Here is a 16,453-nt window from a genome sequence, read left to right as displayed (position 1 = left end):
AGGCTATATATGTAAATCGAAATGCAAATCTTATAAAACTAAAACTAAATATTGATATTTGGCATTACTGTAATTGTAATGACCAATATAACAAATAAATCTTGCAATTTAAGCCACACAGTGAACACTGCAAAATTTATCATGTAAAAAGACAATAACAATATTGCTGTTATTTCACATTTTTAACAATAATAAGATAAGAAAATGTAATCATTAAGTTCCATATGCTCCACAATGGTGCCATGCAAAGCTACAAATTGTCCAGCAAAAATAAGCCTCAATATGTCTACATATACTTTCTGCAGATTTGTATGGTCAAAACTGCTGTAAGACTCCCTTAAAGTATGAATTGCAGGTTAAATTCTTGGTTTAAGAACACTGGACTGGTTTGACTCACTGTAGTAAAAATAGTCAACAAGGTTTCGTTCCTTTTGGTTCTAACTTAAAGGGGTATTCCGGGAACATGAAAGTCTGATACAAAATGATGCCATAATTAAATGAATGTAACAAAACTCAATGTCTTTAGTCACAAAATGGAGCTTTATTAGTTTGATTTTATGATTCACAAAATTTTATGGCCTCTCTAAAGTTTGAGGAGTTATCACCAAGATGGCCGTCACTGCATAATCCGTAGCAAAGCCATTAATAAAAGTGGTAGTTTCTTATATGGTAGAGCAGCCTTTGTACCCTTTCAGGCATCAGGGTCCAGTAACTGTAGCTACCCTGTACCCCCATAGCTACATCCTTACTAATGCTCTAAGTTTAAACTTGTGCCCCAGGTCTCAACTTTACCAGTTCTGTTATATCCCTTTTACACTCTGGTCACCACCCAACTGCCCTGCTTTACCTTGCCTCTCTTTTTCTAGGCCCCCCACTCCGCCTCACTTTGACCATCAGGCCCAATCATGGCAGTCTGGGCAGTGCAGCCAACACTGCTCATGTGCTCCCAAACACATACATACAATACTACTATACGGGTAGTCCCCAGCTTATGTACAAGATAGGTTGCATAGGTTTGTTCTTAAGTTGAATTTGTATGTACTGTATATTTTATAATTGTAAATCCAGACAAAAAAAATCTTTGTCCCAGTGACAATTGGATTTTCAAAATGTTGTGCTGTAATGGAAACTTCATTACAGACACCTTACAGCTGATAACTATACTTACCCTGGGACTATACTTAAAGGGATATTCCTATCTAGGCATTCACATTTAATTAAATTAAATTGACATGTGTAAACATTTCTTTAATTGGATGTTATTTAAAAAATGTTCCTGTGTGAAGATAATTTCTCATAAATATAGTCATATGGTCCCTTAGAAACGAGAAAGCTTCCTCGGATACGACCACCCCACACTCTGGCAGTGGTGGCCAGACATGCGCTATTGAGTCCTGACTGACCTCCTGGATTCAGTGATCACTACCACAGGACGGCTGTGGGACATGCAGTAACTCCAGGACATTTTATGTACAAAAACATTTTGTTTCTTTGTGCAATCCCTCCATCAGAGGTGGCCGTATCCAAGGAGTAAGTCTTGTTTCTAAGGGACCATATGACAAAATTTATGAGAAATTCACACAGAAACATTTTTTTAATTACATATAATTGAAGAAATGTTTATATATGGCAGATTAATGAAACTGAATGTGAATGCTCAGACGAGAATACTCCTTAAAGCATCCAGAGAGCTTCACCAGAGGTCACAGTGTGCAGAGGGGTCCGTTTGTAACTAGGGGTCGTATGTAAGTTGGGTGTCCTTAAGTAGGGTACCGCCCGTACTGTACAACACTTCCTTCAACCAGGTTCTTAGAGGGGCCCTACATCCTAACAGTTGTGTAGAAACCCGCTAGCCTTACATTCATGTTAAAGAACAGTAATAAATGACAGTTACAATTATTTCAGTAATCTCCCAAAAAAACACAGTAAAGGTACTACATGATTAAAAGTGTGCATGATGTCAATAGGTAATCCTTCACACCATATACTATTTAACAGTTTCTTAGGTAGACCCACTATCCTGCAATTCTATTCATTTAGTTATCTTTCTATTACAAGCCGTAAGTGAATGTAGATTTAGATCAAGGCCATTTTTTATTTTAGGCTATTATTTTTTCATTAAGTAACTTATTTGTGTACAATGTTTAAACAATGATTGCATAATTTAATACATTTATATTGACTTCTACATTTAAAAGCCATCTTGTTCTCTATTACATACACCTTCCAAACACGCTTCACAGAGATCCCTTTCATGAGGTTTGGTTCTTATTATTCTATAATCTACACTATGGGTAGGAAAGTCAATCTTCTCACGATAACAGTTTTTTCTGATTTTCTGAATGATATTTTGTAGAATAGCTTTGACACTTTCCTCCTTAAATGTAGCATTGATGAAGTTGTCATTGTCACATGCCCGACACATTTGGGAAAAGGGCCGTAGGAGCACAGTGCCTGTCTTGGATTGTCTGAGACAGTAATGAAAGATAAGGGTGACCCGACCAGAATTCCAAAAATGAGAGCATTTAGTGCAAGTAAAGCTACAAAAAAAAGGAAAAACAATGGTAGTTAAGCCAAGACAAAAGCAAATGTGCAAACCATGTGTGTACATTAAAATCTATTCACAAACTGCATATTTGAGTAGTCAGCCTTTTTGTAGCTAATCTTGTAGTCAGGGTGCCTGAACATAGACTGACATGCATGCCTTACAGGATATTATGCTTCAAGTGAAGTGAAGAATGATGTTAGTGTACTGTTGTTTACAGGTACTGCACCTTTAATTTGGCAATCTGTGTTAACCCCCTGTTATATGCAGGATCTTTTGTTCATATGACTAGTGGCCTAGTGTTAGTCGTATAACAGGTAGCTTGGACCAAGTGAACAGACCTCTTCCATGCCAAGCAGGGCTAGCAAGGGGATGCAAAAAGAAGGGGAAGCCCTGGAAAGATTGTAAAGGTATGTTATTGGCAGCCAAGGATCACAAGTGGAAATAGTATTATGAATATCAAACTCTCTATTCCAAGACTCTAACACAGTGATGGCAAACCTTTTAGAGGCCGAGTGCCCAAACTACAACAAAGACCCGCTTATTTATCACAAAGTGCCAACACAGAAATTTAATTTGTGGTTTATACTCCCTTCTCTGTCACAGTTTTCATTGATACCAGCACCTGAGGACACCAATAAAGCAGAAAATAGTCCCAGGTAGAGCTGTCACTTTAAAATAGCTCTGTGCACAGCAAGTCCTGGTCTGTCTGGGACTGCAGGAAGATATCTGGATGAATCCCTGGTGATGGCCTGAGTGCCCACAGAAAGGGCTCTGAGTGCCACCTCTGGCACCAGTGCCATAGGTTCGTCATCACTGCTCTAACGCATCAATGGTAACAGGCTATTAGGTCATTGCTGCCAGAACCTAGGTAGCTGATGGTTGGATGCAGTCTGGTGTAGCTCACACCTCCAGCTTGGGGCTACAGAAGAAGGTTGTCTCCTTGGGCATCAGTTTAGGTAGGCTGAGCTGCAGGCTTGTTTGAGGGGTAGCCCTCAGCAGAAGGCTGCTAGTGTCTGCAGGACTTGTGTCCTCAAACTTCAGGCTGTCTGAAGAAACTGGCACAGAACTCTCTAGAACTTCCTCCAGAAGGAGTTTTAATAGATTTCCACTCTTGGAGGAGTTCCAGGGCTCCAACTAATCCGAAACATTAATCCTTTCCCTCAGGCAGATGGATAATACAGCTGCAACACTAACCATGAGCAGTAGTTGGTGGCAAATATTAAGGAATAATTAGTGGCATAGAAAACTTCATAAAGAACCACCTAAACCAGTGGTGGCGACCCTACGGCACGGGAGCCAAAGGTGGCACTCAGAGCCGTTTCTGTGGGCACTCAGGCCATCAACCCCTTCACAGAGTTCACCAAACAGGAAAAAATTAACCAAATCTTCCTGCAGTCCCAGGCAGCTTAAGAGATGCTGCTTTCAGTGCTATTTTAAAGTGACACTTCATTGGCTGTATGGAACCTTGGGAAGGAACTGTGGAAGTGAGAAGGTGTTGATAGAACTGCATTATCTTTGTAGGTCATCCTACTGTACCCACCATTCTTACTGTATAGAGAGACCCTGGTGAGAAGCTACAATGATAGTCTGAATGTGCCCTCCTTCTTTCAACTGTATTGGTGGCCTCAGGGGGCCGATACGATTGAAAGATGTTGAAGAACAGGTAGCGATAACTTACTGCTTAAAATGCAATGTTGGCATTTTGCGGTAAATAATTTGGTTATAGTTTGGGCACTCTGTCTCTAAAAGGTTCGCCATGACTGACCTAAACTATGGAACAGAGAAGACCGTACTCTACTCTAAGCAGGTGGGGTTCACATAAGGTGTAAAGGTTTGTAATGTCCCTGACCATCGGTCTATTATACAGATTACAACATCTATCCCTCTTTCAGCGTTTGAAGGTTGGGATGTAAGTATTTTGTATAAAACACGTAAACAATGGTATAAGGTTAATGAACGGTAACTGTTAATGAACGATGAGAATGCCATTTTGGCTTTAATTTGGGAAGATCCTATATTTTTTTCTCTTCAGTATTTAAAGGAAAGTGAATGGATTATTTTAACTTTGCTAGAGGATGTAATTGCTCTTTAAAATTTTGGTAATGTAGATTTGGCTAACACTATTTTTACCAGGCAAACTTTGTGGTTTGAGATATCTTCCAGCCATTCTTTTTCTGCTCTTCAGTCAAACTGTCTTTCAATCTGTAGTTGAACTGCAAAATCCACTTTTTTCTATATTTTTCTTCTAAATCTTTCTTTTGCAGACATGCAAATGTGTCAATCCAAATATTTCCAACTGATGATCCAGCCATTGCTCTGAAAAACATGATAACATCTAGAACTGAGCAAATTTCCATCTTCTTCCTTCTTGCTGTACTCAAATGCTATTATAGATTGCCTGATCAATTACTTTGCAAATTCAATTCAGACATAAACTGAATGGGGCAAACATGAACCAACAGCTCTATGGAGTATTATATACCGTAATTATTAATCAATCATAATTATATGTTTAATTTGAACATATACCTACATATGAAAATAACATGTGTGCCAAAGCCCCATTAAGGTACACTGCTTGTCTCTGGGCTTTAAATCAGTGCCATTATAAACATACAGCACAGATTTAAACCCTTGATACTAACATTTTACTTTACTCCAAATCTTCCAAAAGCCTTAACCTTTTTTCTGTTTACGGAAAAAGCTTGTCATATGCGAGATAAATTCAGTTTCCTAGAGGCACCATTTAATATTCAATGCCATGTGCTTGAAAGCCCTAAAAAATTATCCATATGCAGTTTCATTCCTTTCTGGATTGATTTTGACATCTTTTTAAATCCAAACTACCCAATCTCTTTATTCTTTGGGTTAGAATAATTATTTTTATATTTTGATTGATGACACATTTTGGGTAGCAGGGATAACAAATATTATTATGATGTCTATTCTAGGAAATGGAGGAAGTGGATTTTGACTGTTTTGTTATACAACCCTACAGTGTTTGAGCCCTATAGTGAAATACTACTGTTTACCTGTAAAATGATAATAACTCTTTTGCAACATCACCTAAATGATACAGGAGGTATGAGCATATAAAAGGAACTGATAACACATTTAATTGTAATACGTCAAACATTTTAAAACTGTACATAATTGCTCATTTGATTCTTTGCCCATTAACCCCCTCACGGGCTGAGCCCTCTCCATAGCCGGTAAGTCTTTGCTGCACATTGCAGCATAGACTTACTGGTAACACCCGCGATCGGTGCTAGCAGCGATCGCGGGTGTTTTCCCGCCGATCCCGGCAGCTTCAAAAAGATGTTGGTGCCATCTTGTCGAGGATCGTCACTCCACATGACGCCATGAAGACCCGAGGCTGTCTTGTTTTAAGCCTTTCAATGCAATGTGCTATCAGCTATCAGAGGAAGAAAATCCCCATATACTGCCATACTGTAGTATGGCAGTATATGACAAGATCGATCAGACAACCTAGGCTTAAAGAACCCTAGACAGTCTGAAAAATAGTAAAAGTAAAAATAAAAAAAAATGTAAGAAAAATATGATAAAAAAACCCTAAAAATTCAAATCACAAACAGTAAATAAACAGTAAAAATCATAAACACATTAGGTATTGCCACATCCGGAAATGCCCGATCTATCAAAATATGATAACGGTTTTTCAATGCGTTTAATCCCGTAACGGAAAATTGCGCCCAAAGTCAAAAATGGCACTTTTTTGCCATTTAAAAAAAAATTTATAAAAATTGATCAAAAGGTCGTACAGTCCTAAAAATGATAACATTGTAAACGTCATCAAAATCAGCAAAAAATGACACCTCCCAAAGCTCTGTACACCAACTTATAAAAAAGTTATTAACCCCAGAAGACAGCAAAATCCCCCCCAAAAAAATTTGTACAGGAGGTTTTAATTTTTGTGAATGTATGAAAACATTATAAAACCTATACAAATTTGTTATCCCCGTAATCGTAGCGACCCAAAGAATAAAGTAGTCATGTCATTTGGGGCGCACAGTGAAATCCTTAAAATCCAAGCCCAAAAGAATACGGCACAAATGCATTTTTTTACCAATTTCACTGCATTTGGAATTGTTTTCCCGCTTCCCAGTACACGGCATGGAATATTAAAAACTATGAAGTGCAATTTGTTACGAAAATGTTCCTTGAGTACCTATATATGGTTTTATGCCATTATTTGAGTAAAGGACATATAATCTGGGTTTATAGTTGTAGTATTATGTTAGCAGAAGCATTGTACTGTATGGTGAAATTATTTAGCAGATGATTATAGATTTGTTTTTAAACTATATTGTAATATTAATTAAGCAGAATATTGATTTGTGATGAATTTATATGCTTGATCTGAATAAATGATGTGTCTAGAATGAGGACAAGATGTGTGTTTGCCTACTTGGTGAGTCACACGACTGGTGACTTGTCACTTGACTAGAGGAATCCTCCTTTGCAGTCTGCCTCACAGAGGCAGAGAGGTGTGACAAGGACAGATATATTTGTTCCTGCTGCATTACCTGTAAAATAGCATCCTAGTTTGCCTTTCTACAGGGATAATCTTTACAATTTATGAACTAATCATAACAAAATAAAGACTTATACCGCCAAATTACCAATTTACACATGGCATAAATAGTGGGTGGTTAAAACCAATATTTATTAGGCAACAGTGGCATAACTTACAAGGAAACTGTCACCAGGGACCCAGCACACCTGCGGTGCAAAATTTCCTCTCTGACTTTTATAAGCATTTGCATTACAATTAGAGATGGGCGAATCGATTTGAACAAAGTAGAATTCAGTCCGAATTTCAGGGAAAATTCGATTTGTCACAAATTCAAAGTTTACGGTCATTCGTGGGAACAAAGTTTTTTTTTCTCCTTTATTACCATAATAGACGCAATCAGAACGTGTTACATGGGGCAGAGAACTCTGGGAAGGAAAAAGGAACACCCTTGATCACATGTGCAGACCTGTAAGCCAATCAGCGACCGGCAGGCTTATGTGATGTCACACAGCCCTATTAAAACAGGCAGCCATTTTCAATCTCGGCATTTCACACTGCATGTGCTGTCTCCAGCATCCAGCTGCTTGTACTGTACTGTGCTGTAGAGATTTCTGCTCCAATTCCAGGGTGTCCGTTTTGGGGGATCTGTATACCCCAAATAGCAATTCTTTTTTGTTGCTGAAGTGAATAGGAAGAAAGCTGTGTAAAATCCACATAGTTTCTGTAGTGATTTCTGCTCCTATTCCAGGGTGTCAGTTCTTATGCTTCTGTATACCCCAAATTTCAAGTTTGTTAGATAAAGTAGATCCGTGTCAAATCAACATAGTTGATTAACCAATATGTCAGAGAGGTGGCAGGTGGAGTGGCCACAGGTCGCAGCACAGCAAGGGAACGTTGCGGCAGGGGAGACTCTGTGAGGCCAGAACTGCCGGTGTCATCTAGCGGCAGCAAAGAGTCCGTGGGTTCGTGGGATACTCTATCAATGTGGCACTCTGTGGCTTACCATGTTGCTGCCACCTCCACTCTCTGTCATTGTGCCACTCTGTGGCTTACCATGTTGCGGCCACCTCCACACTCTGTCATTGTGCCGCTCTATGGCCTACCATGTAGCTGCCACCTACAGAATTTGTCATCGTGCCACTCTTTGACCTCATGCTGCTGCTGCCATCTCCACAATTTGTCATTGTGCCACTCTGTGGCCTACCATGTTTCCGCCACCTCCATAAATTGTCATTGTGCTTCCTGCGGCCTACTCATGCTGCTGTCAACTGACCGCTGTCTCCCTGGAACATCCTGTGATTTCCATAATGCTGTTTTCACCCTCCACCACTCTATGACATTGCCACTATGTTTGGTTTTCCCCTTCATTTTATCTGGCAGAAGGAATGAAAAGCCTCAGGATTGATAGCCAAAAGCAGGAGTGCATATGGAACACAGAGGACATGCAAATATCCCATTTACTGGTCATCTCTGTTTTGGATCCACTCATGTTTGTTTTTGGCTTTAGCAATACTGATGATGGATGATTGACCGATTGAAAGCAGACACTGACGGATGAAATGAAGGGCAAAATGATCAGTGACATCAATATAGAATTACTGCCGACACCCTCTCCAATCTTTTGGGGGGGTTCTACATGTATCCGCATTTAACAGAACAGGTTCTGTTGTAATCTATGGAATCATCTGATGTCAGTGTAAAAAGAGTGCAGCTGGCACAGACGTTACCTTGTCAGGCTGTGTTCCCTCTTCATTTATTTGGTGAAGTTGGCCTCTGTAAGTGCCCATGGAATTGAAGAGTGAAGCGATTCTAAGAGCGGTGGCTGTCATGTGCGTGTCATACTAAAATAAAGCATTGTTTGAAGACCAAACCACACTCCCTATGCATATTTGAGCATGGCACAATGTTCTACAACACCCTACAGGCTCTCTGCAGCCAGGAAATACCTGTTTTTTAACTTGATTTGTCATGATTCGATTTGGGTCGAATCAAATTTTTTAAAAAATACGCAAATCAGGTGGAACTGATTTTCAACAAGTTCGCCCCTCTCTAATTACAATATAATTGTATGTTATAACTTACCTTGCACCCTGACAAAATCTTGGGGTAGTCACGGGGGCTGGGCTTTGGTTTGGATGCATTTCATAAAACAACATGTGACTTGCCTGTGTTACTCACTCCTCAGATCTTAGCCCCCACCTTTGTGCTCCTGTACAGCTCCTCCCACCCCCACTGATGTCAGCTCACAAGGCTGTGATCTCTGTGAAGGAGCAGGAGGGAGCCCTTTCCATAGCCGGTAAGTCTCTGTTGCATATTGCTCGCAATCGCCATTGCTCCCCGTGACATCATCGGGGAGTGGGGATCCATTGCTATAACAGCCTCGGGTCTTCCAAAAACCTGAGGCTGTCTCGGTTTAACCCATTAATTACAATGTGCTAATTGCACATTGTAATGAATGAGGAGGAAAATCACCATATACTGCCATACTGTAGTATGGCAGTATACTACAGTAGAATGGAAAAGGGCTGATTTGCATTGGCACATTTTACAGCCTATAAAATATTTATATTTTTTTAATGTGGACATATGGGTGTTTATTTTTTCCAGGATGAGATTCACTTTTCAGGTATATTATTCAGTGGGGTTCAATAGCTAATTGATGAGATTTTACTAACTCTTTCTTCGTGGGGATAAGAAAATCATTAATTCTGGTTAGGGTTTTTTTTGTTGGCCGTTCACCATACCATAAAAAATAATATATTATCCTTATTTTATGGGTCCCCAAGTATTTATATAGCTTTTATTTGTTTTGCAGAATATAGAACTCTTTCTTGCTTTGCATTGTTCTAGGAGGCATAACATTTTTATTCTTTTGTATACGGATGACTGTTTTATGGCTTGTTTTTTGTCGGATAAGATGTACTTTATTGCTATGTTGTCGAGGTAACTGGTATTGTGTTGGCGTCAATAGGGTTACACACCCGGGAATGCGAGTACCGAGATCCTAGCTGTTAGTGCTAAGACGTACATGCACATTGGGAGGCGGCAACTCTTCCCAGTGGACAATGGTGTAGTTTATAATGCTTGTGATAGTGTTTTACAAATCAACTATCGCAAGCATTATATACTACACCATTGTCTTCTGGGGAGGGTCAATTAAAAAGTAAGAATATAATATAAGACTGAGCCCAATCAACAGCAAATTTGTGCATTTCTGGATCATATTATATTTTTATTCTATTTCTTTCTATGTATTGCACTTTACAACATGTATTATACTGTAAGGGGGTGGTGCTTCTCTGGTATACATCAGTGTTTGTGTTTTTAGATGCTTTTATTATTCACTGTCAATAAAGAACTGTTGGTCTTGTGTACATTGGGGGTCATTTACTAAGGGCCCGAATTATTTACTATCGGGTTACCTGAATATTACCGTTTCGCGCTGATTTTCCCTGATTTGCACCAGGTTTTTGGTGCAAGTGATCAGATTGTGGCGCATCGGTGCCGGCATCAATGCGAGGGAAATTGGGGGCGTGGCCGTAAGAAAATCCAACGGATTTGGGTTGACACGCGGTTTGACACGCGCTTGTCTGCACCCAGGGTAGGACGGTGAACTTCAGTGAACTCCGACGGACTTCAGCGCAGCAGCGACACCTGGTGGACATCGGGCGCACTACCTTAGTGAATTGCCGGAAGACCCGAATCCTCCACAGAGAACACGCCACTGGATCACGACAGGACCGGGTAAGTAAATCTGCCTCACTGTGTGCATTACTATGTTTCCATAGTTTGGATTTTGTGGCCAATGTGCGGAACAAGATTATAGCCAACATTTATTATAACTACGTAGTGCAGTCTGTACTATGTGTAGTTTGCCTGTGGAGTGTGCAGGCTGCGCCAAATTATTCAAAACTGATGCACGGTCTTCATTAACCTAGCGCCCCCTGCACTGCTGCAACAGAATACAGAATGAATCTTTTTTTTTGTGCACATTGTCCATGCTGCAAAACTGTGGCACACGTCAGTAATACATGTGGTGCCCTAACACGCCCCTTTAGGTGCAATTTTTTCCTGCAAAAAAGACACTTTATAAATACATGTTCTCTCTTTGCTCCCTCTTTTCAGTGCAAAGTTAGTCATAAAACTGGTGCAAATGCTTTGATAAATGTGGGCCTATGTCTTTTGGATTTGGATTTAGTTTTTAACTTATTACCTTAGAAATATCGGTTTTTACTTTACCTTTAATCCACAAATCCACATTCTCTCTACCTCCAGTTGTATCCACTTCTTAGCTAACAAACTGTACACATTCCTGCAATGTTGCAGCTTTACAGCCATAGTAACCTTTATTCACCTGACTACAGACATTTCCTACAATCATGTAATACAACTCTTCTTCTGGCATTCACTGTGGAAAGATTACAGAAGGAATACATTTCAGAATGTTCCCCAACTCAACCTATAAAGACCTATCCAATTCCATATTACATCTTTAATGTATACTTACCACCCAATACATAAAACCAATAATACCCTCCTCTTTATCACTCTCATTAACTCATCACTCTCTTGTAATTGTTGAATGCATTTCCTAAATATTGTGAAAAGTATAGCAGTATGGAAGCTGATGGCATTGCATAAGTCAATAATAATGGTTTGACCTCTTATGACATACAGAAACGGCTCAGAGGAGGGCACTCTTTGGCGGAAGCAGGTCCTGAAACCCCCTCAAAACTTCTGAAGAGCCAAATTACTGCAGCGATAAAAATAATTGTAATTATTGTTTTCATTTTTTCCTTGACAACCCTAACGAAACCCCCCCCCCCCACACACACACACACACACACACTCACTCCACCAGGTGTTTTGTCAGAATTTTGGGAGAATCCCTTTAATAACTGACGCATCTGCCTATCTGTGAGCAACTTTTTTTAAATTAAAATGTCACATTTTCACTGTAGACATTAACATGTACCGCAGTTATCAAGGTGTGTTAGCCAAAGATTTCCTAAGACAGTCTAAAAAAACTGTTCCACCAATGCATGCCTGTTTATTCTGCACTCCTTTGTATTATCCACTTCTAGTCTACTCAATAAACTGAGATTTGTTTAAATAACAAGCTTGAGTAAGATCCTGCCTGATGATTAATCAAATGCAGTAAACATAAGACACCTTTTCATAAGCAAATGTGGACAACAATAATATACAAAACTATATCAAATAAAAAAAAATAAGAAAAACTAAAAAGCAATTTAAATGATATACATACCCGACTGAGTAAATCTCCTGAAGCTCACAGAGGGCATCAAATTCTGATCTTGGTTGCCTCCTCTTGCAGCTCTAGCAGAGAAAAGAAACTGAAACTATGAGAAAAGCACTGACTTTATAGCCAATAATCGGTAGAGAGAATAAAACATTACACAAAACATAAACACACATTGCATTCAGAAATGTTACTTCCCCTCCTGAGACTGAGATCTGCAAATATCTGGATTTATTAATAAGTCACATTTGTTAAACATATTATGGTACACATTAGGTAGCCAGGCTAATCACCCACTTCTCCACCAACTTTTAAAAGTGGAAAAAGCAGCATTAGTGTATAAAGTCTGTGCACATAATACTAAAAGTCACCAAGACGCCTGGTGTGCAAGCCAATGGGCTTACTTCCTGCTCATACTTAGTGGGCTGTTTTTTATTTTTTATTTTATATAATAAATTTTTATTAGAATGTATCCATTTTTGGTGGGACTGTATCAAAATATGCCATTTCTGGGATTCTGTACGTAGTCATTACCAAACTGTGGCCAGGAGCATCTCAACTCACTCCCACAATTTTGTTCTTGAACCAGGTCCCACTTTCTCACATTGCAAGATTTAAACTTCTGTGGTTACAACTCATCCTAGCTGCAGAAGCAATTTTCCCTTCCCTCTGGAGATTCCCTTAACCCCCATCTCCTTTTTACTGGGTGAACAAGGTCTCCCAATTATGCAGAATGGAAGAGATCTGCCCCTTTCAGATCCGCAACTATTCAAATTTTTTTAAAATGATTCCATTGGTTGAAAATGCTCAAAACTTAGACAACCATTTATGTCTCTCTATGTACCTGGTTCTGGATTGCATTGTTCAGGTCCGTACCGAATTTCATTATTCGGGATCCGAGTCCAAAGCTGCTTGATTGACTGCTGAAGCCTTTAGCAACCATAGACATGTCCTCCGTAGGCATGCCTCTGATAGGCTGGGCAAGACATGTGAATCGGAAGAGCTTTCTACTTATCATAGGTTCAGTCAGCTAGGGATGGACTTGTGAAACAGCAGCAATTTCCCTGTCCAGGGCACTGAGGTGTACAGAAGATGTTCCAATTATTAGGGACAGGAGGAAATCTGAAATAATTACCATTATAATGGCACTGTGAAGAATTGCATCAGTGCAGAATATTATTACTGATTATACAGGATTATACAGAAATACTTGCAAAGACCAGGCCTGATTATTAGCAGGTACTGCATCATCCAGCAAGACTTTGTAAATCCTATCTATGTATAGTATTTATCCAGCGAAAAATCATTAATCATCATCACCAATCATATATTGCTTACAAAGTTGCTCCTATAAGAGAATAGAGCTTTTAAAGGTAGTTCAGGAAAGTGTAGCCAGTGAGAATAGTGCACACCAATACATGGTTCAGAATAATGTGGTCATTGCGAACAGCACACATCAATACGTGGTTAAGAAACATGTGGTCAGTGAAAATAGCGCACACAAACACATCATTCAGAAAAGTGTGGTCAGTGAATAAAGTGGTTCTGAAAAGTCTTGTTGTCAGTTGTGGTCAGTGAGAATAACACACACCTTATCGTTGTTCAGTAAATTGTGGTCAGTGAGAATAGCCCACGCCAATACGTGGTTCAGAAAAGTGTGATTAGCACACTAATATGCGCTTCAGAAAAATGTGGTTAGTGACAATAGTGCACACCGATATGTGGTACAGAAAAGTATGGTCAGGGAGAATAGTGCACACTAATACGTGGTTCAGAAAAGTGTGGTCAGTGAGACTAATGTGCACTAATGTATGACTTAGAAAAGCTCTGATAGCAGAGAATATTGCTCTTAAATACCTGGTTGAGAAAAGTCAGTATCTTACAAGAAAAGAATGGCACTCGTTGTCTTCTTCTTAATCCATCTTTATTTCAGAGTTAAAAAGTTTTGCAGGGAAAGGGAGGAATACAAAATGGTGGAAAAGTGATGGCTATTTTGTGCAATCAGTGCTTCATCTGGCTTACTTAAATCATGAAATGCACACGGCACGTCTTGTATCTTCAAGACCACCCTCCAATATAAGTGTGTTAGCTCTAAACTGTGGGCTTGTCCAACTCAGGAAATGCCTCCTAATTATAGTCATTTTTAAAGTAAACCCCTTATCATGAGGATTTTGTAACAAGAAATCCACTAGGCTCCTAAGCAGCAAAGTCCGCTGACAACTGAGAGGCCAAGTGCTCGGACACAGGCTCCTCCCTTGATGCATGTAGTCTTGTGGGAGGCATGTCAATAACCTTAGCACATTGAATAACTCAGGACATGAAGAGTATTAAATCCAGCTTCATTACATCTTGCTATGCTATATCATACCCTTTCTGGACACCATTTTGTTTTTGTGTTTCTGTTTTTTACTGTCATTTGAAACTAAAAGCAACAACATTTCAATTTTTTCATTTAAATAGATGTGTGAGGGCTTGTTATCTGCGGGACAAATTAAAATTTTTAGTGGTGCCATTGAATAATCCATGAAATGTACCGGTACTGGAAAGCTGGAAAAATTCCAATTGTTGTGAAATTGAAACATTAGCAGCATTTTCTTGTGGACTCTTTTTTTACAGCTTTCTTTGTGCACTCCAAATGACACCTCCCTGTTAGTCTTTGGATCTGCTCGATCACAGGGATACCAAATTTATGTATGGTAGGTTTTATTAGATTTTTAAAAATTTAAATCCTTTGCCATTTTACCAAATTCTGAGGCTAATAACTTTTTTCTACTTCAGTGTACTTTCCTATCTAAGGTGTAATTTTTTTGTGGTAGGTGTTGACCTATTTGATATCAATTTGGGACATGTATGACAATTTGATCATTTTTATTCAAATATTTATAGATGGAAAATTGGCAAAAAAAGTGGTGATCCGGAAATTTGAGCGCTATTTTCCATTACGGCTGGTAATATTCTTTTTTATATTTTGATAGACCGCCATTTTGGGATATGGTAATAGCTAGCATGTTTATGATTTTTACAGTTAATTTTTATATGTGTTCTAGGGATATAAACTTTTTTTTAAGTATTATTTCAGACCCCTAGGGTACTTTAACCCTGGAGGGTCTGATCACTCTACTACTGAATTGCAGTATATAGTAATTTTACTGCTCATCAATAATAGCTGGCCAGGCTATTGCAGATCAATATTCATGGCAGGGTTACGAGTTTCTTTTGCAAACATTGGGCCATGGCAACCGTACGCACCATCCGATGACATCTTGGGTGCCAATCAACAATCCTAGATTGCTGCAACCACTGGCAGTACTGTTAGGTTAAGGCAATTAAAGGCGGTTGTCAATCATGTTATACAGCTGACACTCACTGCGTATGGAGAGAGCTTTCGCCATACCCCCCCTACCCACCACAGAACCACAACATATAGTCGTGGTGCAAAGGAGTTAATACTGCAACACAGCGGCAGTGGCTGGTATTGATCAGGATGGTGACGTGCAATTGCACTCCCTTCATACATTGTATACACCTCAGTGACTTATAAAAGCATAATTTTATAAAAATACTATTTACCCAGGTTTGCAACACTGGGTAAATACATGTACAAAAATTTTAATCTACTATTTTTCTGTAACATCAAAGGAAAGCATGGGATCTTTAGCATATGAATTCATTATTTTTATGGAGTATCAAAGTAAGACATTCAAGGCAACTTTATCATTCATCCACAACCTAATACAGACATCCTAAATCTAACACACAGGCCCAGCTTTATCAGTGGTGAGGCAAACTGTACTTTGAATGTGCAGGGTGCCTCATATTATTGAATACTGGCGCACCCTGCACTGCTCTGTGTACCATCTTTTTGGTGCACCTTTAATATACAGCGTGCAACACAATTCTGTTGTGTTGCTGTATTAAGTGTTTCGCAAACTAAGCACGAACACGCCCCATTACATGCACATTTTTTTCTACATTGTTGGACACAAATCTGACACTGTGCCACTAAACTCTGTTTTCTATTACTATGCCATTTGCTAACTCAAATACACATATTTAACCCCTTAACGCCGAAGCCACTTTTCACCTTCCTGACACAGCCCATTTT

At 39.3% G+C, this 16,453-nt stretch overlaps 1 protein-coding gene across 1 annotated transcript; it reads right to left on the bottom strand.

Moving 5' to 3' along the window:
• Positions 1–1,633: 1,633 nt before the first annotated feature.
• On the bottom strand, positions 1,634–13,463 carry LOC140120578 (receptor-transporting protein 3-like). The gene is made up of 4 exons (XM_072139564.1): positions 13,193–13,463; positions 12,355–12,425; positions 4,679–4,864; positions 1,634–2,540 (listed from the first exon to the last, which is right to left on the bottom strand). Exons 1-4 carry the CDS (start codon positions 13,364–13,366, stop codon positions 2,192–2,194), a joined length of 780 nt encoding a protein of 259 aa, XP_071995665.1. The 5' UTR covers positions 13,367–13,463; the 3' UTR covers positions 1,634–2,191.
• Between the last annotated feature and the right edge of the window lie 2,990 nt (positions 13,464–16,453).

This window comes from Engystomops pustulosus, chromosome 3 (assembly GCF_040894005.1).
Source record: "Engystomops pustulosus chromosome 3, aEngPut4.maternal, whole genome shotgun sequence".
Lineage (NCBI taxonomy): Eukaryota > Metazoa > Chordata > Amphibia > Anura > Leptodactylidae > Engystomops > Engystomops pustulosus.
The sequence above is the reverse complement of the archived record's forward strand: the minus strand, read 5'-3'. Positions and strand labels throughout refer to the sequence as shown.